Source organism: Labeo rohita, chromosome 17 (genome assembly GCF_022985175.1).
Source record: "Labeo rohita strain BAU-BD-2019 chromosome 17, IGBB_LRoh.1.0, whole genome shotgun sequence".
Classification (NCBI taxonomy): domain Eukaryota; kingdom Metazoa; phylum Chordata; class Actinopteri; order Cypriniformes; family Cyprinidae; genus Labeo; species Labeo rohita.
Window position 1 is genome coordinate 27952426 of NC_066885.1, and position 27758 is coordinate 27980183.

General features: G+C 36.9%; 2 protein-coding genes across 6 annotated transcripts in view; one reads left to right on the forward strand and one right to left on the reverse strand.

Moving 5' to 3' along the window:
* Positions 1–16407, reverse strand: cfap99 (cilia and flagella associated protein 99). Of its 3 annotated transcripts, none has more exons than XM_051132852.1 (15): positions 16386–16407; positions 13865–14009; positions 13658–13752; positions 13389–13501; positions 9654–9831; positions 9019–9099; positions 8839–8907; positions 8663–8749; positions 8476–8564; positions 5884–6088; positions 5654–5795; positions 5421–5572; positions 3307–3512; positions 977–1163; positions 1–428 (listed from the first exon to the last, which is right to left on the reverse strand). In XM_051132852.1, the coding sequence occupies exons 3-15, from the start codon at positions 13733–13735 to the stop codon at positions 306–308; spliced, it is 1710 nt and encodes a 569-aa protein (XP_050988809.1). In that variant the 5' UTR covers positions 13736–13752; positions 13865–14009; positions 16386–16407; the 3' UTR covers positions 1–305. The 3 variants fall into 3 exon arrangements, with proteins under 3 accessions (XP_050988809.1, XP_050988806.1, XP_050988807.1); XM_051132849.1 differs by lacking the exon at positions 16386–16407 and adding an exon at positions 15175–15472; XM_051132850.1 differs by lacking the exon at positions 16386–16407 and adding an exon at positions 15146–15213.
* Positions 15861–27758, forward strand: part of zfyve28 (zinc finger, FYVE domain containing 28) — a 21286-nt gene continuing 9388 nt past the window's right edge. The window contains exons 1-9 of one of the 3 annotated variants that reach the window (XM_051132846.1): positions 15861–16183; positions 19411–19551; positions 20466–20603; positions 20819–21021; positions 21260–21349; positions 21492–21581; positions 21736–21837; positions 24465–25895; positions 26057–26155. In XM_051132846.1, the coding sequence (XP_050988803.1) occupies positions 16145–16183; positions 19411–19551; positions 20466–20603; positions 20819–21021; positions 21260–21349; positions 21492–21581; positions 21736–21837; positions 24465–25895; positions 26057–26155 (2333 nt within the window). In that variant the 5' untranslated portion in view covers positions 15861–16144. The remainder of the gene's footprint in view (positions 16184–19410; positions 19552–20465; positions 20604–20818; positions 21022–21259; positions 21350–21491; positions 21582–21735; positions 21838–24464; positions 25896–26056; positions 26156–27758) is intronic. The other 2 variants (XM_051132847.1, XM_051132848.1) reach the window with 2 other exon arrangements.

The following is a 27758-nucleotide window of genomic DNA, read 5'->3' on the forward strand; positions in this document are numbered from 1 at the left end:
AAACTGATTTATTCTGGTGTCCTTATTCAATGCAGAGAAAGCCTTTTACTGTAGTATTTGGATTAGAAATATTTCAGTATGGAAAACTCATGCAATCATTGTTTATTTTTCCACAGCCAAAACACTGTAAATCTGCTATTCCTCCCAAATTCTTTAGTAACATCATCCAGGCCTGTGTTAGATACCTTGAAAAGCAACTTAAAATATAGATAACATGCTTTATACCAAGTATCGTTACTATTTAGCTTTACACTGTCTTGACATATTTTTACAATATCAGTTTCTTAATTTTACATTTACATTTTTCAGAAAACTCGCCTGTGGTTTTGACCAGCACCATTTTTGTTAGATGTCTGCTGCAAGGTCCCGTAAATCTGTTGTTCCAAATTGCGCTCCAACTCCTGCCAATGCTGTTCCTCCAGAACCTGCTGTTTGTGTCATTTAATGTTGAAATATAACACAATATTAAACATCTGAGGTGTTCTTGGGGCAAAATCTGTGACCCTGCACCACAAAATCAGTCATAAGGGTCTTTTTCTTTCTTTTTTTTTAATTGATATGTATACATCATCTGAAAGCTGAATAAATAAGCTTGTTGTTTGGATAGAACAATATTTGGCTGAGTTACAACTACTTGAAAATCTGAAATCTGAGGGTGCAAAAAAAATTGAAATATTAAGAAAATCACCTTTAATGCTGCCAAAATGAAGTTCTTAGCAATGCATATTATTAATTAAAAATAAGCTTTGATATGTTTACAGTAGGAAATGTAAAAAATATCTTCATGGAACAATCTTTACTTAATATCCTAATGATTTTTGGCGTAAAAGAAAAATCGATAATTTTAACCCATACAATGTTTTGTTGGCTATTGCTACAAATATACCCATGCTTCTTACGACTGGTTTTGTGGTCCAGGGTCACATTTGTGACATATTGAGTGTGTTCTAGTCTATGAGTTCTAGTCTATTCTCACCTTTTTGTTGAGGCTGGTCTTCACTGTGAGTGGAAGCACCTGCTCACTTTTCTTCATACTGTTTTTTTCACTCTTTCTCTTCTGTCTTTCCTGTTGTTTCTGCTCCAGGGTCTTCTGAAGGGCCAGCACTCTCTCGTCTCTACTGACAGCCTCCCGCAGTTCACTTCTTATCCTTTTCTCTTCCTGGCTGTGACACAAAACAGAAACCAGTCAGCTTTTCCCTCCAAATATTTAATTCTGAGACCACACGTGAAAATACTTCAGCATTTTTCTAATTTAATTCAAATGTTTTTACTATATAACAGCATAATAAGTAAAAAAGTTATAATGAGTGATTAACAAGTTAAAATTTTCTTTGCATTTGGTTTGTCCCCTTTTTTGCTCTTATGACAGCACCAGTAAAGCTGACATTAATTCTTTGAGTCCTTTCATACGCCTGGTGCAATTCGACGTCAGGAGCGATGCAAGTGTTTTTTGCTAGTTTCAGCCTGACGCACTTATCATTGCTGGACTGAAAATGAGGTGTGTTCAGGCGCATTGCTAAAAAAGGTTGCACCACTGACCAACTAAAAGTCAAAATTGCGCAGTATTTTTTTTTCTTTATTTAAAGGGCACGTTAGCAATATGTGTCTATAGGCGGGTGCGCAACGCACACAGGGATGCGCAGCAGCCAACAAACATGCCAAATATTACAAATTAAAGCATTACGATGTAGAACATCATTGTGTACATGGAGAAGCATTCGGTCTTTGCTCTTGCAAATTCTACCATGTAAATAGCGAATCTGCCATGGTGCAAGCGCAACTGGCTTTTAAAGGGAATGGGAGATGAGACTCTTGATTGGTTAATTGCATGTTACACCCAAAACACACCCATGACCCATTAAGACAATAGGTAGGTACAAGCCTTTTGGACTATGCCCCTGGCGCACCAACCGTTTTTTTCCTTGTTAAAGGGGTCATCGGATGCCCTTTTTCCACAAGTTGATATGATTCTTTAGGGTCTTAATGAAAAGTCTCTAATATACTTCGATTAAAAATTCTCAGTGGTTTTGTAAAACAACACCGTTTTTACCTCGTCAAAATGAGCTCAGCAAAAATCATCTCATTCTAAGGGGTTGTTCCTTTAAATGCAAATGAGCTCTGCTCACCCCGCCCCCTCTCTTCTCTCTGTGGAATGACGACCTTGTTTACTTTAGCCGCATTTAGCTGCATTTAGCCGCTAAACGTTTTTAACTACCACGTTATAAGGAAAGGCGATCGCAAAGATTCATAAAAAATGCTTATACACACTTCTGCTGTAAGTGAAGCTGGATCATGAATGATTCGCTCAAACATGGACGCATATATGTAGATCGGGAGGTGCATTCCCTTCACAAACAAACGTAATCCTCTGCATCTTCAGCGGCTCAGATGTGGGGAGTAAATAACGACCACTATGTTCATTATTACATCCAGCAACACAACACCTCAATCGCTCAATCGGAGATATTCTTGTCTAACTTACATCCCTGCTTCGGCATCGAAACAAGGAAAGTTACTGGACTGTGACAGCTGGTCTGAGGTAAGACACTCATGTCAATCAACTATTGTGGGAGCAGCCGTCACACCGACAGGCATCTGAGAATGGCTCGATTTGAAAAAGGGGATATTATTTTTACAGATTAGTTAAAAACCACTGCATGGATTTTTATCATTATAGTGTAGATATATATTGTACATACACTGCCAACACACATTAATGTTCAAACAACATGAAAAAGTGAACTTAGCATCCGATGACCCCTTTAAACTAGTCAAAGTGGATTCAGACAAGCCCTGAGTGCACCATGCACTTCAGACCATGCACTTAGATCATTAAAATAGGGCCCTTTTATGTTCATTCAAAACCTGATCTTTAAATGTGCAAAGGACCCAATACAGAGCCTTGTGGCACACCATACTTTATCACTATAGGATCAGATGTTTGTTCCCTTACCCAAACAAATTCATAGTGATCTAAGAGGGAAGATTTGAACCAGGTTAGTTCCTGTCCACAAAATTTGTTTATTTTCTTAAATCTTATAATGCAATTTTTGTCTACTTATATTTACATATGTGTATTTTTTTATTCTCAACTTATATTATTTTCTGTTTGTTGTTGTCGTCTCTGTGCACTGGAAGCCTGTGACAGCAAAACAAAATCCTTGTATGCGTAAGCATACTTGGCAATAAAGCTGTTCTGATTCTGATTCAAAAAACAAACATTTGTATTCTGTCTTTATTTTATTTTTCTTTCAGACTTAACGTTATGGTGATGCGGTAACAGGAGTGATAGGACTGGTATGTTACCTGCGCAAAGCAGCTTGTTCTGCCAGATTTCTGCGTAGAGCAATATTGTCCAGCTGTTCTAGCAGTAACTGCTCTTTGAGCTGTTTTTCCTGAAAGATGCGTTGTCTTCTGTCCTCCAACTCACACTGCTCGGACTCTCTCAGGAGTGCCAAACGCTCCCGCAGCTCCGCCAGAGACATCTCACACAGCAAATCGTGACCTGCAGTCTAAATTTTTGAAGATCATGAAACATTAATTTGGCTAAGTGCGTCAAGCATCTCCTAGTGTATATAATTAAATTTTTATACAGTTAAAGAGGTCATGACATAAACTTGATCTTTTATAAGAGGCTTTGGTACCATTAAAACATCCTGCAAGTTTCATAGCTTAAAACCGTCTCATTATAAACAAAGCATTTATTTAATCAAGCTCCAAAAATGGCTCGTTTGGATCCGAGGTGCCAGGGTGATGTCACCTGGGCACAGCTGTTTGCATAAACACTGCCTCCAGAGTAACACAGCGACGAATATTCATCTTCTCAGCATAGGCCCCACCCACTGCCGTTCAGTCGCTTAACAGTTTGACACTTTATTATGCTGAATGCGAGTGTCGCATTGCCTCAAAAGCAAATAGAAATTACAATCACTGATGCTGTCTTCACTGGATACAGTATACAGATGCGCATTTGTTTTCTGACACAGTCCAGCTTCTGTCAAATGGAGTGAAGGAACATTTGCTTTGATGTGTTTGGTTTAAACAGCTCGTTTGCATCTTTGTACAGATATCCATAGGATCCGAGCATAAGAAACAAGTGGATAGTTTGTTTTTAATGGCATCCCTGATTTGAGGATTGATCTGAGTATTTTGTTTTGTAAACAATGTACAGTGTCATGGAGAGTTCACAAATACATTTTTTGAAAGATGAAGCGGTATTAAATCTGACTGCAGCTGCATCACAAACTGTAAGTAAATGATTTCACTGCTTTGTTTGAAAATGACCATTTTGACAGTCGATTAACATTTTTAATCTAATTAATTACATGATGTGTTGATTAATTAATCAAATTAATCGCAAAATAAATTTGTGAAAATACCCACAAAAGATTATTTAAAGCTATTTTTGTGTTAAATGAGAAAGTATCAAGTAGACATCACAAATCGTAGCTTTAGAAAATAATATTTTTTTGATTCAACATTAAATTTATTACACTTAAACATTCATAAACATCAACATCATAAACTAGGGAACATAAAAGAAAATAATTTGAGAAACATCTTCAAAATACATTCTTTTATGCTCCACAAAAGAAAGGTTTGAAATGACACGAGGGTGTGTAAATGATGACAGAATTAAAAAATTTTGTATTAAAAAAAATGTTTTCATTGTTATTATTTTATTTTATTTTTTATTATTATTATTTTTTTTTTTAATGAAATGATACTCTAAATAAGAAACTAAATCTGCCAGCAGGTGGTGGTAAATGTCTTTATAAGTCATTCACTCATTCAATTTGATTCATTCAAACAGCTGATTCATTCAGGAATTAAGTAAATGTCTCTCTTTATAAATGGGTCTTTGAATCATTGATTCACATGATTCGTTCAAAACGCGGATTCATTCAGAAACTAAACACTGCTGTGTTGCTTGGACACACGCAAGAATTCTGCTATGGCTTCAAAGGTAACATATTATCTGCAAAATTGAGCAAACATAATATTGTGCTTAAAATATATTTATTTATTGAACTGTTGTATAAAATCACATTTAAGCTTGTGATAGATCAGGACAAAATCAGCACTCATGTCATATTGCTCTTGCTGCCTGTGGGACATCATGTGATATAAATATGAGACAAAAGATATACATGGGCATTTTTTTGCACTACTATCTTGAATTTTAGGGCATAACTGCATTTATGGAGTTGTTGGCCTACATCATATTTTATCAACTGTCAGCTGTATGAAATATAAGATGACCTACATGTGTTGGGGTGGGGCCACTGTGTTAAATATGTTAAAATATTTAAATTGCGTTATTTTTTCCTAACTAATTAATTAACACGTTAAACTGACAGACCTAATGAAAATAAAAAAAAATCCATGTCATGACCCCTTTAAGAAGATAATTAACTAACCTCAGTGTCATCCACAAACTTTTGTCTGACCAGAGGTACTGACTCCAAAGCACGAATCTGGCGGATGAGCTCCATCTTCCTGGTTAGCTCGGCCTGGGCTTCCTCCAGAGCCTGGCTGAGGAGTTCCCTGCTCTGCTCTGAGACCTCCTTAACTGCTCAGAAATAATACAGCGTGTTTTATTGTCATTTACTGCTTTGTGAAAATTATGCTATACATATCATGCTTTTTATACCTATCCGTTGTTTAATTTCTTGCAGCTTAGCTTTGGCGGCTTTGGAGTTCTTATGACCATCCGCCACTTGCTCCACCAGCTCTCTCATTTCCTTTTCCTCCTTCAGACGTTTCTCTGCATACCTGCGCATGAGCTCTGCAGTCTGAACCAATCACAAATTGCATCATAATATACATAATAAAGACTGAGTCATGTATTGCTGTAAACATTGATGTTTATTATGACATCACCTCCTCTTTAGTCTGCTGAGCTTTATGGTGGTTACGCTCTAAAACACGTTCTCGTGCAAGAACCGCCTCCTCGTGGCTGATCCGTCCCTCCAGTCTTCGGCGCTCCAGCTCAGCTAGTTCCTCCTGCAGATCCTTCTCCTTCATCTCCTTCTGCCACTGCAGGAACGCAGATGGCTCGCTTGCACCCTGTGACAATCGCTCTAATCTGAACACCCAAATACATATACATTAGAAGAACACACAAGGATTTTTCTTACACCATGGCATGAATGTTGTGGAAAACACCTCCATGAGTTTTATGATTGACCTTGAAGGGTTAGCTCACCTTAATATTTCATGATCCCACATTTATCTCATGATTTTCTAAGTCACCTTAGGAGAACCATAAATTTAGTCCACACAACTCAAGCAACAATGGCATACTGCAACTGATGTTAGACCTAGTGTTCTAGTCTGATGTTGTCATGCACCTTATTTAAATGCAGCTGAGGTCAAAAGTTTACATACACCTCGCAGAATCTGTGAAATGTTCATTATTTTACCAAAATAAGAGGGATCATACAAAATGCATGTTATTTTTTATTTAGTACTGACCTGAATAAAATATTTCACATAAAAGACATTTACATATAGTCCACAAGAGACAATAATAGTCGAATTTATAAAAATTTTCCCGTTCGAAAGTTTACATAAACTTGATTCTTAATACAATGACTGTATGATTTTGAGATCCATCTTTTCACACTGAGGACAACTGAGGGACTCATATGCAACTATTACAGAAGGTTCAAACACTCACTGATGCTCCAGAAGGAAACACAAGGCATTAAGACAGGGGTGGCGAACTCTGGTCCTGGAGAGCCGCAGCCCTGCAGAGTTCAGCTCCAACCCTAATTAAAACTCACCTGCCTGTTGATTTCTAGTAACCCTTCAGACCTTGATTAGCTTGTTCAGGTGCGTTTGATTAGGGTTAAAGCAAAACTATGCAGGGCTGAGGCTCTCCAGGACCGATGTTCGCCACCCCTGCATTAAGAGCTGGGGGGGTGAAAACGTTTGAACAAAATTAAGATTTGTACATTTTTCTTATTTTGCCTAAATATCATATTATTTCATTTAGTACTGCCATTCAGAAGCTACAGAAAATCCTTTTTTTTTTTTTTTTCAGAAGACAAAATAAGTTAAATTTACCCTGATCTTCATTCAAAAAGTTTTCACCCCCCAACTCTTAATGCATGGTGTTTCATTCAGGAGCATCAGTGAGTGTTTGAACCTTCTGTAATAGTTGCATATGAGTCCCTCAGTTGTCCTCATTGTGAAAAGATGGATCTTAAAATCATACAGTCATTGTTGGAAAGGGTTTAAATACATAGAAATGCTAAAACACTGAAGAATTTGTGGGACCTGAAGGATTTTTTCTGAAGAACAGCAGGCAGTTTAACTGTTCAGGACAAACAAGGGACTTATGAACAACTATCACTATATAAATAAACACTGCTGTGGATCATTCAGGTAACAACACAGTATTATGAATCAAGTGTATGTAAACTTTTGAACAGGGCCATTTATAAATTCAACTATTATTTTCTTTTGTGGACATCTTTTATGTGAAATGTCTTATTCAGGTCAGTACTAAATAAAAAATAACATGCATTTATACAATCCCTCTTATTTTGATAAAATAATTAACATTTTGAGGATTCTGCAAGGTGTATGTAAACTTTTGACCTCAACTGTACATATAAATGAGATTTGTGTTTGTTTCTGATTTAAATTTGTTCCTCACAAAATCTGATCTTTAAAAGGCCAAAGAACCTAATATTGAGCCTTGTGGTACACCTTAGATTACCACTATAAGATTAGATTCTGTTAGCCATACCCAGTAAATTGTAGTAATCTGAGCGGATCTGCACCAGCAAGAAAACTCATTTTGTACAAAATTTCCAATCATTCAAAATTGTTGCCCTGCATCATATTTTATCAACTGTCAGCTGTATGAAATATAAGATGACGTACATGTGTATGGGCGAGGCCAGTGGGTTAACTGTGTTAAAATATTTTAATTGCGTTATTTTTTTCCTAACTTATTAATTAAACTGACAGGCCTAATTAAAATTAAAAAATCCATGTCATGTTAGCCATACCCAAACAAAGTTGTAGTGATCTGAGCAGATCTACACCAGAAAGAAAGCTCATTTTGTACAAATGACCCAGTGCTGCTTATTTATTTGATTAGTCACAAAGAAATTCAAAATTTTGAATATCAACTATATAGTACTTCTTTTCTTTTTTAAAAAAAATTAAACACCCCCCACTGACAATCATTCTCATTATATGGAAAAGAGCAAAAAAGTCTCCTTTTGTGTTTCATGGGAAAAATACAGTTTGAAAATATGTGAGTTAATTGAGTAAATGATGACAGATTTTTAGTTTTTTGGAGAATTATTTCTTTAATATGCTATTAGTTGCTTTTCAGTGCTTTGGAGTAATGATGAATAATTTGAAATAATTAGTCCAAATAATTGGGAATTCGTTTGGGTAATTGCACAGAAAAAAATAACAAAATCTGATTACCACTGAAGAGTGTGACTCTACCTTTGTATCTCTTCTTCCAGTTGACGATTATATAAAGCTCCCTCTCGCAGTATGGCAGTTGTGTTCAGTCTGACAGGTAAGCTGTTTGTCTGCGCCGTTGTAAACAGACACGTTCAAACACTTTTTAACAGCACAAAGATCCTCAGTAGTAGAAAATAGGTTCAAAAGCACATCTAGTCCAAATTACCTTTTGGGTGGCAGGGCTGCCAGAAGTATAAAGCTTGTCAAATTGGAGTTCAGCATCACGGCTTTGAAGAATCTGGGATATCACGCTCTGCTCAGCAAAAAATATAAACATTTATAGCTTTTGAATTCTGTGATGCAGTGAAACAGCTCAGTTCAGTTGTGCTGTAAGACACTAACTTGAGTTTTCTCAGACTTCTGTGGGTTTGCACATCTGAACTGCTGAGAGTTTGCTTCATTCAGGATTTGCTAATGGAGAAAGTAAAAAACACCATGAGGTAAGGTCTGAACACAAATTAATGTAATGATTACAACAAGATTCAAAGCAGTTTGCTTCCCAGTATATCTGTGTGGGCTTACTAAAGATTTCTGTCGGTTTCTCTGCTTCGACTCATCCAGAATCTCTGGTTCCTTCGGAGATCTGTGAGTGGTGGCTGGTACCTGAGAAAGAAGGCAAGAAATGCCACAATCAACATAATTTTACCATCAAAAGTGAACAATGTCGTAATGCAGTAGTTCCCAGCCTTGTCAAATGCTATATTTCAAAGCCATTCATAGTTCTGCTGTAATTATGACATTTAATAGTAGTGGAGAGTATCAGTATATTATGTTTATTAACCATTATTTATTTTGTGATTCTAGAAGTTTCATAAACCATATGTTCTTCAATAAAATCAATAGTTATTGATTTTTAGTTGTTAGTTTTAATTTAGCAGTTTATGTGTTATGTGGTGCCATAGCCTCCTGGTTATGAATCACTGTCATAATATATTGACCTAATATCTGTGTCACTGCTAGCATTAAAAAGACATAGTATGTGTCTGAAGGTTCTGAGTCAATTATGAATCTTTTGGCCTTTTACCAAACAACCAACCATGCAATAATAAAATGATGATCGGATTAAATGAATTAGCTGTGTGTTCATTAAATTTAAAAACATGACTGACTCATAAAGCACATATTCCATTATCTCAAGTGTTTATTTTGATACTTGCCGGCTTGGGCTTGTCCTGCTGTGGAATGACTTCGGGAGCAGGGAGTGGTCGAGCTTTGGGCTGGGTCAGATCAAATTCCCTGGGTTTAGTGTTTTTCCTGGGAGATTTTTTTGGCAGACTTCCTCTGGCCATTTTTTTGGCGAGCTGATCCAAGAGCACCTCAATCTCACTGCACCATCTGATAATAAGAATAAGGACACCAGCACAATGCTTGCTAACAACCATCAATAAATAACAGAAATAAAAGTGCAAAAGCTTGTTTAGAGCAGGATCTATTAGTTATGTGGCATCAGGCAACACTGAGACACACCTTTTCAAGCCTCCAGCTAGAATTCATACTCTCATTAATAACTGAATGATTCCTAAAAACATTTACCTAATTAATATACCAAATTCAACTGATGACATACAGACACTTATAATTTGGGACATGTATTCAATTTTTAATAGTGTGATTTAATGCAACAGCAGCCTTTTAAGGTCAGCTGAAGGTATGAAGTGTCATACATATTACACTTAAACAATGTGATACACAGCACTAATAAACACTATTTATTATTAAGTTGGCTTGAGGATTTAATCTATCTATCACTAGCCAAGCCTAGCAACTAGAGGCATGCTAGTAGCTCGCTAACCATGCTAGAAACATGCTAGCAACATGCTACACATGTTAGAAACATGCTAGCAACATGCTAGTAACTTGTTAATCATGATAATCATGTTATAAAGATGCTAGTAACTGGCTAATCCTGCTAGTAACATGTTAACAATATGATAATCATACTAGAAACAGACTAGCAACATGCTAGTAACTGGCTAATCATGCTAGTAACATGCTAACGACATGCTAATTATGTTAGAAACATGCTAGCAACATGCTAATAACTTGCTAACCACATGCTATATATGTTAAAATCATGCTAGCAACATGCTAATAATTTGCTAATCATGCTAATAACATGCGAATCATTGCTAGACACATGTTAGAAACATGCTAGCAACATGCTAATCATGCTTGAAACATGGTAACAAAATGCTAATTGTTAAAATCATACTAGCAACATGCTAATAAATTTGCTAACCATGCTAATAACATGCTAATCATGCTTGCAACATGCTAATCATGTTAAAAACATGTTAACAACCTACTAATCATGCTACAAACATGCTAGCAACTTGCTAACAACTTGGTAATTATGCTAGAAACATGCTAACAACCTGTTAATCATGCTAGAAACATGCTAGCCACTTGCTAATCATGCTAGAAACATGCTAGTAACATGCTGACAATTCACTAATTATGCTAGAAACATGCTAGCAAATGGCTAATCATGCTAGAAACATGGTAACAATTTGCTAATCATGTTAACAACATGTTAACAACATTAAAACATGCTAACAACATGCTAATCATACCAGAAATATGCTAGCAACTTGGTAATCATGCTAGAAACATGCTAACAACCTGCTAATCATGCTAGAAACATGCTAACAACATGTTAGTAACTTGTTAATCATGATAATCATGTTATAAAGATGCTAGTAACTGGCTAATCATGGTAGTAACATGTTAACAATATGATAATCATACTAGAAACAGACTAGCAACATGCTAGTAACTGGCTAATCATGCTAGTAACATGATAACGACATGCTAATTATGTTAGAAACATGCTAGCAACATGCTAGTAACTGGCTAACCATGCTAGTAACATGCTAACGACATGCTAATCATGTTAGAAACATGCTAGCAACATGCTAATAACTTGCTAACCACATGCTATATATGTTAAAATCATGCTAGCAACATGCTAATAATTTGCTAATCATGGTAATAACATGCGAATCATTGCTAGAAACATGCTTGCAACATGCTAATCATGCTAGAAACATGTTAACAAAATGCTAGTCATGCTAGGAACAGATTAACAACATGCTAATCCTGCTTGAAACATGGTAACGAAATGCTAATTGTTAAAATCATACTAGCAACATGCTAATAAATTGCTAACCATGCTAATAACATGCAAATCATGCTAGAAACATGCTTGCAACATGCTAATCATGCTAGACACATGCTAGAAACATACTAGCAAACTCTTAATCATGTTAGAAACATGCTAACAACTTGTTAATCATGTTAAAAACATGTTAACAACCTACCAATCATGCTAGAAACATGCTAGCAACTTGCTAACAACTTGGTAAGTATGCTAGAAACATGCCAACAACCTGCTAACCATGCTGGAAACATGCTAGCAACTTGCTAACAACTTGGTAAGTATGCTAGAAACATGCCAACAACCTGCTAACCATGCTAGAAACATGCTAGCCACTTGCTAATCATGCTAGAAACATGTTAGCAACATGCTGACAATTCACTAATTATGCTAGAAACATGCTAGCAACTGGTTAATCATGCTAGAAACATGCTAACAACTTGTTAATCATGTTAAAAACATGCTAACAACCTGCTAATCATGCTAGAAACATGCTAGCAACTTGCTAGTCATGCTAGAAACATGCTAGCAAAATACTAATCTTGCTAGAAACATGCTAGCAACATGCTGACAATTCACTAATTATGTTAGAAACATGCTAGCAACTGGCTAATCATGCTAGAAACATGGTAACAACCTGCTAATCATGCTAGAAACATGCTAGCAACTTGCTAATCATGCTAGAAACATACTAGCAAAATGTTAATCATGCTAGAAACATGCTAGCAACATGCTGACAATTCACTAATTATGTTATAAACATGCTAGCAACTGGCTAATCATGCTAGAAACATGCTAACAACCTGCTAATCATGCTAGAAATATGCTAGCCACTTGCTAAGCATGCTAGAAACATACTAGCAACATGCTGACAATTCACTAATTATGCTAGAAACATGCTAGCAACTGGCTAATCGTGCTAGAAACATGCTAACAACTTGCTAATCATGTTAAAAACATGCTAGCAACTTGCTAATCATGCTAGAAACATACTAGCAACATGTTGACAATTCACTAATTATGCTAGAAACATGCTAACAACCTGCTAATCATGCTAGAAACATGCTAGCAACTTGCTAATCATGCTAGAAACATGCTAGCAACATGTTAATAATGCTAGAAACATGCTAGCAACATGCTGACAATTCACTAATTATGCTAGAAACATGCTAGCAACTGGCTAATCATGCTAGAAACATGCTGACAATTCACTAATTATGCTAGAAACATGCTAGCCACTTGCTAATCATGCTAGAAACATACTAGCAACATGCTGACAATTCACAAATTATGCTAGAAACATGCTAGCAACTTGCTAATCATGCTAGAAACATGCTATCCACTTGCTAATCATGCTAGAAACATGCTAGCAACATGCTGACAATTCACTAATCATGCTAGAAACATGCTAGCAACATGCTAACAACTTGCTAATCATGTTAAAAATTTGCTAGCAACATGCTAGTAACTTGTTAATGTTAATGTTGCTAATGTTAGAATCATACTAACATGTTAATTATCTATCTATCTATCTATCTATCTGACAGACTGCATTCAAACTTTAACCTTTTAAAACTACTTTAAACTTCAAACTATTGAAAACCATCCAAACTTAAAACTTCTTAAACTTCTTAAACTTTTCAAACTTTTTAAAACTTTCTGGTCCGGCTTTCTCAAGCCAACTTAAAGTTTGTCTTGACAAACTTTTTTATCTAGTTTATTATTATCATTTTACCTCAGCAAAGGGGTGATCCAGTTATTATCTACAATGGCAGCATCATAGATGTGACTCCATTCCCTCTGGATGTGTAATGTGAGGTTGCTGACGTTAAAGAAAAAACTCAGGAACTGAGGCACCGGACAGAAAGCAAAGAATGAGTAAATGCTGATATATCAGTACTTACATTACATGGATTTACATTATTTGCTGGTTCATAATCTAAACTGGTCCATAAAATAGTGCACAGAAAGGATTTATGTGTATAATAAATGCGTTTTGCTTACTTTGTGCATTTTTGAGATGTCTAGAGACTTGATTATTCTACTGAAATGCTCCAGGCCAAGATCATCAAGACAGAACATGGCGAGATAACAGACAACTGAGAAAACAGACAAAATCAGATCTGTTATTTTTCTTAATACCTGAATCTAAATTAACATCAATACATCAATACATCAGTTCTAATTAATACATCAACAAAATGCATTTACCGATGAACAAGTTTCGGTCCACTCTGAATATTTTTTTTCCATGGTGATTGTAAAAGATGTTGACCACAACGTCCAAAAGCTTTTTGTGTGTGACACATCCATACAACGTATCAATAATAAACTTCTGGTCAGCAGAGGAGAGACTCTAAAAGACAGAAGACATGAGACTATGATTATTATTCATCCCTAGTGAAGATCAGTGTTGGGTTACTCTAAAAAAATAATTAGTTACTAGCTACTACTTACATCTTCATGTACTAACTACTCTCTTTAAATATTACATTGTTTATCACTTTCTAAATCCCATATAAACCTCAACCAGTTGAACAATACAAGGACAGACATGAAACTGCTCTTTTAATTCTTTATAATATATATCCACCTTCTTGTTTACGGCCATTTGTAAATTTTATGAGTCTGGCCTCCAGTCTCATCAGCATCCTGCTATTTTTAGCTGTACAAAACAGCTTGTTTTGCTGCTTGATATTGCAAATTGGTTTGTCAGATTCAGTCTTCATCAAAATGAATTAAAACTGTGAAATGCAAACTCAGAATATGACGCAAACCTGCAATAATTAAATGCAAAATAACACAAATAGGCTTAATCTTTATGTGTTTAATCCCATTTTATTAACCAATGTCTTTGCTGCTGACCTTTGATGATCCAGTTTAACCACCCTAATAAGAAAAATGACTTTAGATAAACTAACATTTGTGCTTTATTTTTTTCTTTTAATGCTAAAGTGTAAATTACTTTTTTTTCTTTCAGAGGCTTATTTATTTCACTTTGGTGTGAAAGGGCTTTACACTTGCAAAAAAAATACAACTTTTAATATTAAAAACAAACAAGCAAGCCCTGTCTAGATTTTAAAAGTAACGCAAAAGTAATGTAACACATTACTTTCCATAAAAAGTAATGTAATCAGTTACTTTTTAAGAAAGTAACGCAATATTGTAATGTATTACTTTTAAAAGTAACTTTCCCCAATACTGACAATAACAATATAACTGCATAAATTAATCTGGAACTGACCAAAGTATTTAAAGGGAGAATGTCACAATAAAAACATATATTTTAACATTAATTGACCAGTTTTGATGTTAAGTCCACTATTGTTTTACATAGTATTGTTCTATATTCTATACAGTATTTAATGCAATTACATCAGAAGCAACTGTAACTAAATGACAGAAAATAAAGAGTAATCCATTACCTTACTTTCTCAAGGGAAAATTATTTTTTTAATTAATGTAATAATGAAGTAATATGGAGATGCATACTTATACGGAGGAGAACAGGCCTGGAATACCTTAAGATCCTTGGCAGTATCCTGTGTAAAACTGTCAATGCATTGTTTGTCTTCTTGAAACTCGTCCAGGAGCCTTGTGACTTCGTTGACAAGTTCTTTGTAGTTCATCCTCACTGGATTTCTCAGCCAAATTAAATATACTTTCGGATCAATAGATAGCAGCACGATAGTGTGTCTATTTTTTACTTAGCTTATTAGAGCATAATTAAATTGGTCCGTGTATTAAAAAAGTTCTTAAATTCTAGCTTAAACCATCTGAATAGGTTTACATGTATGATAACGTCCCATCAAAAACATCCATCCGCCAGTGTTTAGTTGTTGCCTGGCAACAGCAAGGCGGTCCTACTTTTCCTGAGAGGAAACGTCAGTAGCCTATTACTATTCCCTTTGTTCTCTCTCGTGCAAAAAATAAACATTTAGTGAAAAATATAATATTGTTAATAATAACAATTTATTTAAATAGCATTTCAGTAACGTGAAGCGCTCTACAAAAAAGGAAAGTTAAATAAATGTGTATAAAATAGTGAAAATAATAACGGGAAGACAAGTTATTTTTTTCTTTATTTGCTTAGTTAAGAAAACAAAAATGAAAATTGATTAAAAAACAGCTAGACTCGTTTAGAAATAAAAACGAGGAGTGTTTGGCAACCCGAGTGTAATCGGTCAAGCAGTGCAACTTCCGTAGTCAGACTGAGCGCTAGCTCAATAGCTTAGTCATGAGCAGCCCGTGTGTTTGGGGACAAAGACAGCCGCTCGACTGCAGGGTGTAAGGGCAGAGTCCGAGCCCGTGATTAACTAATAGTGGATTAACACTGCCTGTGTCTGTTTTTTGGCTTCTGCTTAACACTGTCAACGCGGCTTTGTGAAAGAGCAGGCGCTAGCTTAGCTCGCTAGCTGTGTGTTTGTGTGCGGGTTTAAAGGTCCGGTTCGGGTTTGGTACGGAGCTGTCGCTAAACTGGCGAGGTGACCAATGATGAATCGGTTCCGAAAGTGGCTTTATAAGCCAAAGGTAAGCTTGCCATTAGTTCAGCTTTAAGAAATAATCATCATAGAGCTTTATTATTAAGTGCATGTGTTTTAAAACCTAGCGAGCTGTCTTGTTAGACAGCTTTTGGGACATCATATGATGTGGACAGCCTACCTACACAGCATTTTGGGTCGTCGTATAATACTAACAGCTATTTTGGCATCACATGATACGAGGTACCTACCTAGACAGCAGTTTGAGCGTCGTACAATGTGACCAGCCTAACTTGACAGTAATTTTGGAAATCATATGCTAATATTTCTGTGTGGGTAGTATCTTCACTATGTTTTGAAACACAGCATTTTACTATTCACTCAATGACTTTGTCCCTTCATAATGAATGGGCATGTTTACAGCTATTTAATCGTATTCCTTGTTAAAATATGCGATGTAAAAACATATATTAATAGATTTAGACTGCCTCAGATATGTTTCACTACATTAGCTCTTCTCAGCTGTGTTTGGTCTTTAAAAGCCTTTTGTGTGGCTCCAAACTTTCTTTGTATTTTACTCTAAAACCACATTTCACTATAGCTCTCAATGAGTTTAGTGATAAAAGATTCTTGCTATTCCAGATTTGTTTTGTTGTCAGCTGATGTTAGACTTTCAGTGAGAAATTCAGGTCACTTTTCGGTCATTTTTTGGTAATGTGACTTAAAAAGTGAGTAATCTTGTAACAGGATTTTAGTGGACAAAAGTGTTTTTCTGGAATTGAACCCAAGGTGTCTCTTGAGATATACAAACACTCATTGTTGTCAAAGAAGCTTTGGCCCATGGGTGCAGTTCTACCTTGCTGACTGTGACTCACTTGGATACGTTCTTCACAAACATGCCTGTTGTTGTCATCAGGAATTAACTGCAGTGTCAGAAGTTCATTAAAATTAACAGATAGTCAAATAGAAAATATTGGTCTTATGTTTGTAAAATATTCAAGTTGTTTGTTTGAGGCTTAAAAAAAGTAAGTCACTGTTAGTGCATCACATAACGCAGGTCCTTATCAGTACCGCCATAATTTTACAGTCGTACTATAACCATAAACCTGTAGGCGGACATAATTTTCATTACTTTGAAGTCGCAACCCAAATAGTCGCCCAAAGCGTGAATGGTGAATTGGAGTCTCCAGCGGTTTGATTTCTACTGTGTGGGCATCATTGGGCCGACCTGCTCAAATCAGCTTATACTTAGCTCTGGTCCACATCCCAGCCACGTGCCACTTCCCAGGCAAATTCATGTGAAGATTATTAACAGCCACCGTCTAGAAAACAGAGGCTTCCCAAACTGGAAATACTCCAAATACTATATCACAACTTGCAGATAACGCTAACTGTAGATAGGCTACAGGCTTTATTTATTAGTTAGTTCTGCTTGCTAAGGTAAACTTGGTCCTTATTTTTCTGTTTCTGTTTAGGTTTAGGGGATTGAACAGAACTTTGGTGTGTAAATCATCATAAACAGTTTTTGGTATGGATATAAATGATGAAGTATGCAGTTTGGAGAAGTTTCACCCAGTGGACAACAATACAAAAACAAATTCTCAACTGTGTTAAAAAATGGACTATATTTAAACACCAGGATATCAGAGACATGAGCTCTCGACTAGCAACACATTAAAACACTTAGAACACATTAGTAACAACATTGCAATGCACTGGCAACTACCCACAGCACCCTAGTTTAATTTTGGAGATTTTGCACTGACATGTATTATAATAAACACAGCTATCAAAAAAATTTGGAAATTTTCTAACATTCTAAGAATATGTTTTTTGATGTCCTTAATGTTTACTAAAGCTGCATTTATTTGATCAAAAATATTACATTTTGTATAGTGCTGTCAATCGATTAATTTTTATTTTTATTTTTTACTAATTAATCCAATTTTTTTCTGAAATTAATCGCAATTAATCACACTTAACATTAAAGTTAAGTATACTTTTATATTGAAATAATTTTTCATTTAATCTTCAAATTAATGTAGAAGCAACATACAGTATGTTTTTTTTTTTTTGTTCAATATTTTTTATGACTGAAGGTGCGTATCACTGATACCAATATTAGCGATGTCTCTAAAAAAATTGTTCTTTTTCCCAAATATTTAACCATTGACTATACATTCCACGTTACAGTGTAATTGAGAGCTATCAATTTTAAGATTTGTTAGACAACTTCTAATTTAAATGAACTTAAAGGAGAAGTTCACTTCCAGAACAAAAATTTACAGATAATGTACTCACCCCCTTGTCATCAAAGATGTTTATGTCTTTCTTTCTTCAGTTGTAAAGAAATTGAATTTTTGGAGGAAAAGATTTTAGGATCTTTCTCCATAAACTGGACTTCAATGACGCCCTTGAATTTGAACTTCCAAAAGTTTAAATGGAGCTTCAAAGAGCTCTAAACGATCCCAGCTGAGGAAGAAGAGTCTTATGTAGCGAAACAATTTAAAGTTTATATACTTTTTAACCTCAAACGCTCGTCTTGTCTTGTCTGCCTGAACTCTGTTTTTCCGGTTCATGTAGAACTCCCATCTCATTTTCTCCTCCAACTTCAAAAATCATCCTACTTCGGTGTTTTACTTTTCTTTGTAAGGAGTGTGTGATCTTCTTTGGATGTTCACTTTGTAAACACTGGATCTGTACTTCTGCAGTGCTGTAGGACGATTTTAAAGTTTGAGGAGAAAATGAAATGGATGCATTTTTTATGGATTCTTTGAAGCTGAAAAGAATAGCATTTTTCAAATTGATTGAAGTCTAAAATTTATTGCATTCTTTCTGAATAAAAGTAATTTCCTAATAAAATTATACTGTGAGCTCAAACAGCAGTAGTGTGTGTGTGTAAGCTTTTGAAATACACCTTGGAACCTATTCAGTGTCCAGTCTATGATGCAATTCATGGAGGATGTTCCCTGTTGAGGGCCCAGTGGAGCAGAAAGGGTCCAAAGGTCTAAATTCTCATCAGTGCTCTTTAATCCAGTGCTGACATCTATAGCTACAGTCATTTCATATCTTACATGCTCTTCTGATGTGTGCGAATGGCTGTCGTTGCAAGATACGCCTCTTTAAATAATAATATTTTCTCATGCAATGTCAGACACACGTCATGCTGCATGACTCTTGCATAGCTAGTTTGTTTGATCATCTGGTATTTGATTAGATCTTTCAGACCATCTGTTTACATTTGCTTTTTTTAAATTCCCTTTTTTCCCCATACAGAGGTCAGATCCACAGCTGCTGGCCCAGTTCTACTATGCAGATGAAGAGTTGAACCAAGTGGCCACTGAGCTGGACAGTCTGGACGGCAGGAAGGACCCTCAGAGATGTACACTACTAGTCAACCAGTTCCGGTCCTGCCAGGTTATTTCACTAGTTCATTTCACTTACTGGTCTTACAGTAAAGAGCTTTGGTATAGCCAGTTTGATCAGCAGGTGTTTGTTTTCAATTCTGGAATGTTTGAGTCTCTTAGAATTTGCTATTTGAAAATGTTTTGAAAGGGGAAATCCTGGTACCATCAGGGAATGTTAAAATCATAAATTCTAGCCCTGGGAAAATCAGCAATTTCTTCAAAGCAAATCATAGGAATTTCTAAAGTGAATATGAATATGCAGTTGAAGTTAAAAGTTTCTGCAGAAATGAAAAGAGGGATCATACAAAATGCATGCTATTTTTTTACTTAGTACTGACCTGAATGAGAGATTTCACATAAAAGATGTTTACATATTGTCCACAAGAGAAAATAATAGTTAACCCCTAGTGTTTTTCCTTCTGGAGCGTCAGTGAGCGTTTGAACCTTCTGTATTAGTTGCATGTGAGTCCCTCAGTTGACTTCAGTGTGAAAATATGGATCTCAAAATCATACAATCATTGTTAGAAAAGTACACAAAAGATACACAAAAGATGCTGGAAAACCAAAACATTTGTGGGACCTGAAGGATTTTTCTGAAGAACAGAGGGCAGTTTAACCGTTCAAGACAAACAATGGACTCATATAAACTATATGTAAACATCTTTTATGTGAAATATCTTATTCAGGTCAGTATTAAATAAAAAATAACATGCATTTTATATGATCTGTCTTAGTTTGGTCAAATTATTAACATTTTGTAGATTCTGCAAGGTGTGTGTAAACTTTTGACCTCAGCTGTATAAATGACCTGTCTCGTTTAAACTCTTAAAAGTGAATGTTCTAACCAAGCTGTGTATATTATACCTATATTATACCTACTTATATATATCTACCTTGTTGTGTATATTATCAATATTTGTATAGGACAATGTGTTAAACATCATAAATCAGATCATGGATGAATGCATACCCGAAGACCGAGCCAACAGAGACTTCTGTGTGAAGTTCCCAGAAGAGATCCGCCATGACAACCTTGCCGGGCAGCTGTGGTTTGGGGCAGAGGTAGTGCACACTAAACGCTTGCATTCAGAACGAGGCATCTTCCCTAGAGATCTGTCTTGTTAACTTTCAAAACAGCATGATGATAAAGAACTTGATGATCTGCTTTACTGAAAAGCAGTATTCCATTACAGTATTTTACCAACAGTGTATCATAGCTGGCACGGGGCGGAACCCATTAGAAGCAGTGATGGTATTATTATCGTTCCTCTCTCCAGTGCCTGGCAGCAGGATCGATCATTATGAATCGTGAAATCGAGAGCATGGCCATGAGACCGCTAGCTAAAGACCTCACCCGTAGCCTGGAGGAAGTACGCAACATCACAAGAGACCAAGCACTACGAGATCTCAACAACTACACGGACCGAATGAAGGAGGCGCTGCGTCAGTTTGACAGCCTCTTCGCTGAGTTTGAGCTCAGGTAATTTAAAAATGCGGTTTTGATTTTTGCATTCACTTATGTGACCTTGTGGTTATATAATTATGATGATGCCTAGAGTGCATTCATGGACACTTCATGAATTATTACAAGTTACCTTTGTTGGTACTATTTGCACACCAGCAGACTAGCTTTGTAAACCTGTCATTTAAAACTATTATTTTTGCAGAATGTCATATTAATGTAATCATACAATGGATCTGTCTGTTTCCTGTTGCAGCTACGTGTCAGCCATGGTGCCTGTGAAGTCTCCTAAAGAGTATTACATCCAGCAGGAGGTGATTGTGCTCTTCTGTGAGACAGTTGAGAGGTGAGTATTCAGATCTAGGATTGAGGCTTCTACCTCCCAATACAGTATATGCATTGTATTTGTATTTATTTTATTTTATTTATTTACTTGGCTGTTTAATTCTTATATACACTATTAATAATCAAATATCTCCCATCTAAAGGGCCCTTAAGCTTGAGTATCTTACACAAGACATGATTGACGACTATGAACCAGCTCTCATGTTTACAATCCCTAGACTTGCCATTGTTTGGTAAGTGGTATGTCATTCTGAGGATCTGTTTTTACGTGTAATCCACCTCAAAGTATTAATTTTCATTGCACTGCATATGTCATTCTCTTTGCTTATATACATTTCTGTCTGCTCACCTGGTAATGGTATCTTTTGTCATGTTTTGTCTTATCAGTGGCCTTGTTATTTACTCTGAAGGGCCTCTTAACCTTGACCGCAAACCAGAGGACATGTCTGAACTCTTCCGTCCTTTCCGTACTTTGCTGAGAAAAATAAGGTAGGGTTAGTGTTCGCAATAGTCATTCACTGACATCACTGATTTGGTAATCTGATGCAGGTGTAGCCAGAGGTTATGAAGTGGTTAGGTTGCTTTGATTGCATGATATTTGTAGTCAATAATGTATTGAAGACTTACAACATGTCTGCAGCACACCACAACAGCTCTTGTACTGTTGTCAGAAGTAGCACAGGCAGTGCTGGGGAAAGTTGCAATATACCGTTACTCCCTAAAAAAAAAAAAAGGAGCTAAATGTGTTACTTAGTTACTTTTTATGGAAAGAAATGGTTTGTTACTTTTTGTGTTACTTTTTCTTGACTGGGCTGGGCTTGCTTGTTTGTTTGTTTGTTTTGTTTTGTTTTGTTTTTGTTTTTTGTTTTTTTTTAATTTCACACCAAAACTGAAATTTATAAGCCTTAGGCTTATAAATTTGCATCTGTACTGTAGCGTTCTTATGGAGATGACATGATTACTCTGAGCTTTTTACAACCTCAGAGTAAATTAGGGCTGTAAATTAAATTAGGGCTGCAACCGTTCCTCGATTCTATTCAAGTATTCAGTTAAAAAAAAAATCCTGGATTGCATTTTGCCCGTGTGGAGTAATTGGCAAAATTGTACAAAATAGGAAGAAGCACATTCCACATATTAAACCCATTTAAAAAAATCATAGTAAGGCATAAAGTTATTAAAATTCCCAAACGCTGCTTTTCAATTAAATAAATATGCAATGCAGGTTTAATATATGCACTTTAATTGTTTACATGCGTGTAGGTTACGTACGAGTGTTTCATAGAGACAGAGTGCATTTATCATAGACACACAACCACACCGGGGGGGAAACCAATCCAATGCTCTCCATTGACTTTGTATTGTGGGAACCTGCCTCCTTGTCATTTCTGACTTACAACAAAAAAAACAGAACAAGCTGCTATGTGACAAGGTGTACAGTAAACAAGCTAATAAACAGAACTATGTTTTTATAAGCCGTCGACCCAAAAAAACGAGGACACGAAAGTAGAGCGTAATGTCATTTTATTCTGAAACTTAATTGGCGACTGGAAACATTTATTATTTTCAACCATGTTAAAGGATTATTTCACCACCCTATGTGAACCTGAGAGGAGGAGATGTATTGAGAAATTAAATGGGTGTGGGCGTGACCTAAATGCACTCTATGCCATCCTGCTACTGTAAACAAAAGCTGGCAGTGCTTAGCCCCGCCTTTGGTGTTCCAATTGGTCCACTGTTTTGGAGACTGCTCTGGAACTGACATTGATGAGCTGACTGCGTGTATTAACTTGATACGATGTCTTAAACATGCCACTCATGACCAAGACGCTGCGAAAGACACAAGTGCAATGGTCATACATGTCAGTATAGTGCCGACTACACATGCAGTAGTATGTTTTAAAATGGTAAGTATTAACAGAAATTAAAAAACGAAATAACCGGCATGGAAAAATTATGTTGCTTAGAGCAGGGGTCTCCAACCTTTTTTACTCCGCGTGACAGTTGCGGTTTGAAAATATTCTCTTGGGCCGGGGGGATGGGGAGCGCTAATTTTAGTCAGTTATACACCGTTATCAGCATATGTTGAAGTAGATTTGTCTCTTGTCATCTCTGAGAGAATATGCACCTTTAATGCAGCATTAGGAATCTTTGTCAGTTTGTTTTTTTTTTTTTTTTTTTTTTTTTTTTTTTTTTTCTGTACAGTGAATTGAACTATTGCGCACAACTAAGTTTGCACATTGCTTGTGTGATGTTAATTGTAAATAGCTTGAACGTGTAAATTGGCATATTAATCTGCGAATTACATGCCGAACAGTGGGAAATTCTGGAAATTCTGCTACGGCCCGGTAGTGGGTCGCCCCACTAGGTTGGGGACCTCTGGCTTAAAGTTTCTGAATTTCAGTTTCGATTATGATTAATCGTCCAACCCTATGCGTTACTTTACTAGTTACTTGGAAAAAGTAATCTGATTATGTGGCTTGCATTACTTGTAATGCATTACTCCCAACACTGAGTGCAGGCACGAAGAGTATGTCAGAAATCGAGTGGGACAATAGGTAACTTTCAGAGTCTCACTGCACCACATCTAGTCTTTCAAAGGGTTTCCTTTGACAAATTGCTATATTACATCACCATTGAGATTTCAAAGGGTTTCCTTTGAAAGAACAACACCTGTCAGCACCATATAGAGTATACAAGTGTCTTATACAGGTTATTAAAAGATGCCTGAGTTTATTTGCACATCACTGGGTTTCTCTTTAACACATGAAATTGTATAGATTTGTAATATCTGGCTTTGTATTGCTTGTCAGCCATAGAATGAATATAATGTTCTTTGACATTTATTTCTGTGAGAATTTACTGTGTCCTTGTAGCTTAGCTCGAAAGTACTTCTTTCTGTAGAAAACTGTTGGATATCACAGACAAAAGAAAACCCCCCACAAAAATTGCCTTCCCTGCGGTCTTTATGGTGGTTCGATAGAACTGACATTCATATTATTTTAATTGCTAAATTACATCACCATTGAGGTTTAAAATGTAAACCCTAACAACCTTTGATGTTGCAACTGAAGAACAAGGCAGATTTGTGAATCACATAATTGTCTTCTTCCTATCAGGGACCTGCTGCAGACTTTGACAGAAGAAGAGCTCATAACGCTGGAGCGCAGCCTCTGCATTTCCCAGGATGGAGAATTCCCTGCAGGTTCAAGTATGCCATCGACCAACGACCCAGCTGCTTCCACTGGTCCTGAGACCCATTTAGAGACACTGGAACAGGACGACGGAGTTGAGGAGGTGGTGGATCTCACACTTTGTGTAGCCCAGGAAGAAGATTCTGTATGGAAAGAGGATGAGGAGATAAAGGTGCAGCCTGAAACCTCCAGTGGGAGTGAAGAGGAGGAAACCACGGATGCAGACTTGGCATGCTCCATGCAGTATGATGAAGAAGAGATAGAGCAACTTAACATGATGGTACATCAAGTGGGGGATGAAATGTCTACACTGCTTTCCCCTCCAAGTCAGAATCAGTCTCCAGCCCATCGGCCTCGACCCTATAGAGGAAGCAGTCTCGAAGGTTCCAGTGCCGCCTCCAGCACTCAGGCATCCCCACGGAGAGTCCCGGGATCTTACCACGATGATGATAGAGTGTTCTTTATGGATGATCTGGAGTCTGGTGTGACTAGTGAGCTCTGCCGTGGGCAGCTTCCGCTTCCTACCGTATGCCTCAGATCCCCTGAACACAGTAGACCCGCCCCACTGACTGACTCCTCGTGTAACGGTTGGTTGACGGTCTGTCAGTCAAGCAACGACACCAATCTGGGTTGTCAGCACCAGTCAGCCGAGTCCATAGGCAACTCTGAAAGGTCACCCATGATGAACGGCTGGGAAGGATTGCAGGACGAAGAAAGCGTACAGACTGCGGAAGAAATTGCCAATCGGACCGGTGGAATGAAGTTGTCGGCCACGGTTATTTTTAACCCTCATTCCCCAAGCTTGACCGACTTGGCCGTCGTCGTACCTCACTCAGCCGACGTTCCGGATGCTGGTGAGGGCGGGGCTTTAGTTGCCACTCAGTGCCTGCTTAACTCCTGTGTGTGCTGCACTGGCGGATGTGTCGACAACCATGAGGATGCCATGGAGCCTGCTGGACAGGGCGTGGCGCTGGGGTTTGAGAAGCACAAGCTCACCATTACAAGCTCTGTTATCCAGTCAGCAGTAGCTGCTGGCAGCCCAGGGAAGGGAAATGGACATTTACCACTCACCCTGCCCCCTTCTCAGGGCCACCTTACCCCTTCTGTACCACACTGTTCTGTGCAGAACCAAATGAGAGAAGAGGAGGGCAGTCAGGACTGTTCCCACTATCCCTGCTGTGAGAAATGCGCCCCAGGGGTTATTCTGACTCAGGATAGAGGCCCGGGACAAGGGGAGGGAGGACCAAGTTGCACCCATCAAGAGACAGGATGCCGGACGCATCCTAAAACTACGGTTAAAGGGAAATCAGAAGGTTTTGGAAAACAACCCAAGGAGGATAACAGAAAGCTCTCTAGGTTCGTTTACTTGTGTGTGAAATTTAATTTCACTGAAGTGAATCAGATTTTCTTGATTTGACTACTTTGACACTTTTTTGAGTTGATTTCATTACTTTTTGGTTCTCATGTTTCATTTTCATCTGTTGCTTCCATATGTGTTTTTATTTTGCAATGCTCAGCAGCAGTTTTCAGGAGTCCCCTCTCAGTTCTGTCCCCAGCAGTGACATTGATGGTGTTTCTGTCACTACATGCAGTTTGTCGAGTTCATACACACCCAGGTAAACAAACTTTTGGCTGATAGGTTAAGGTAGAATATGTAAGTACTGTTGCGATACACCTTCTTCTTCAATGCCGAAGGAAGGCTTCTGGTTCATTAGCCGCTGTAGGAAAATAAGGTGAAGAATAACAACGTACAGTAAATGTTAAAACTGTTTGCATAACAAACCAGTGTGTTCAGAATAAGATAATACATTAGAATAATATGTAAGACATACCAATTTGCAATATAAAGCAGCAAAACAAGCAAAAAATTAGCTGTACAAAAGCCAGACCCATAAAATTTACGAATGGCTGTGCCCACTCCTATGAGTAAAAATAAGATAGAGTGCTGCAGGGATGATGTATTGTAGTCCAACCCAGAAGTTAGCATGAACTGGTTTTCTTGACAAAACAAACTAACAAAAGTTTACAATTATTGCACGTTTGGTCATCAAGATAAATTTTACAACTGAACACAAGGTCCATGAATTTTGTGGTCCAAGCACAATTGCCAGAAGTAAAAAGTTAATGTTAGGCTATAAACAACAATATAAACCACATTCACATGACTTCAACGTCACCTTCACTAAGGTTCCAACGACTTTATCAGTTTTTATTAAAATCTACACGTCTGCAAGTTTAATAGTTAGCAAGAGCACGAGTATAACACTATTCCAGTGAGTAGATGAGTTTACCTGTTCAACGTGATGGAGTTTAATGCCCCCCCCTGCCTATTTCCAGGCATGTAAAAGCTTAAAAAATCATGAGTGAAGTATTAAAAATCTTTTATGTTATGGAAAAAGAGTAAATATCTTGAGCGTGTGCTAATATGGACTCATTTCTGTGGAAGCCCGTTTCTGACACTGAATTAAAAAAAAAGAAGGTAATTGTGACTTTTTCTCAAATTCTGACTTTTTTCTTTCAGTTGCAAGATGAAAAAAAAATCACAATTCTGACTATTTTTCTCACAAATGTGAGTTTTTATCTTGCAATTGTGACTTTTTTCTTGTAATTGCGAGTTATAAAGTTCAAATCTGAGAGAATTGCGAGTTTATATCTCAATTGCGTGTTATAGTCATAATTGCAACATATAAATTCACGGTTCTGCGTAAGTCACCATTGCAAGATATAAACTTTCAATTCTGACTTTATTTCTCAGAATAGTATAGATTTATACAAAATTCTGAGTTTTTTCGCTATTACGAGTTTATATCATGGAATACTGACAATAACGTGCGACAGCAAATTTTTTATTGCAGTTATGAGGAAAAATGTAAAAACTACAAGTTTATATCATGCAATTCTAAGAAAAAAGTCAGAACTGCAAGTTTATATCGTGCAATTCTTACTTTATTACTCGCAGTTATGAGTTACGAGATAAAAAGTTCATATATTTCAGGCATTTAACCAAAATAACTGCAAAAAAAACCCATTCTCTTATGCACAATGGAATAGGAAGTGCAAAAATGCTCATTTATTTGTGGGTTTTACATAAAGCACTCTATAGGTTATTCGTAGTTTTTGGTGCTAAGGCTTAGAGGTTTGTGATTTTGCATTTCAAAGAAGTGTTTCTGTTTAAACAAACACAGCAATGTTTAATTAGTTCTTATCACTGCCTTTCAC

Excerpts from the sequence above, each read along its gene's own strand:
- cfap99 (XM_051132849.1), bottom strand. The coding sequence starts at position 15,282 with ATGAACTACAAAGAACTTGTCAACGAAGTCACAAGGCTCCTGGACGAG. Across the intron at positions 14,010-15,174 it reads ATACTGCCAAGGATCTTAAG|AGTCTCTCCTCTGCTGACCA; the intron begins GTATTCCAGGCC and ends TCTGTCTTTTAG. Across the intron at positions 9,832-13,388 it reads TGGATCACCCCTTTGCTGAG|ATGGTGCAGTGAGATTGAGG; the intron begins GTAAAATGATAA and ends TCTTATTATCAG.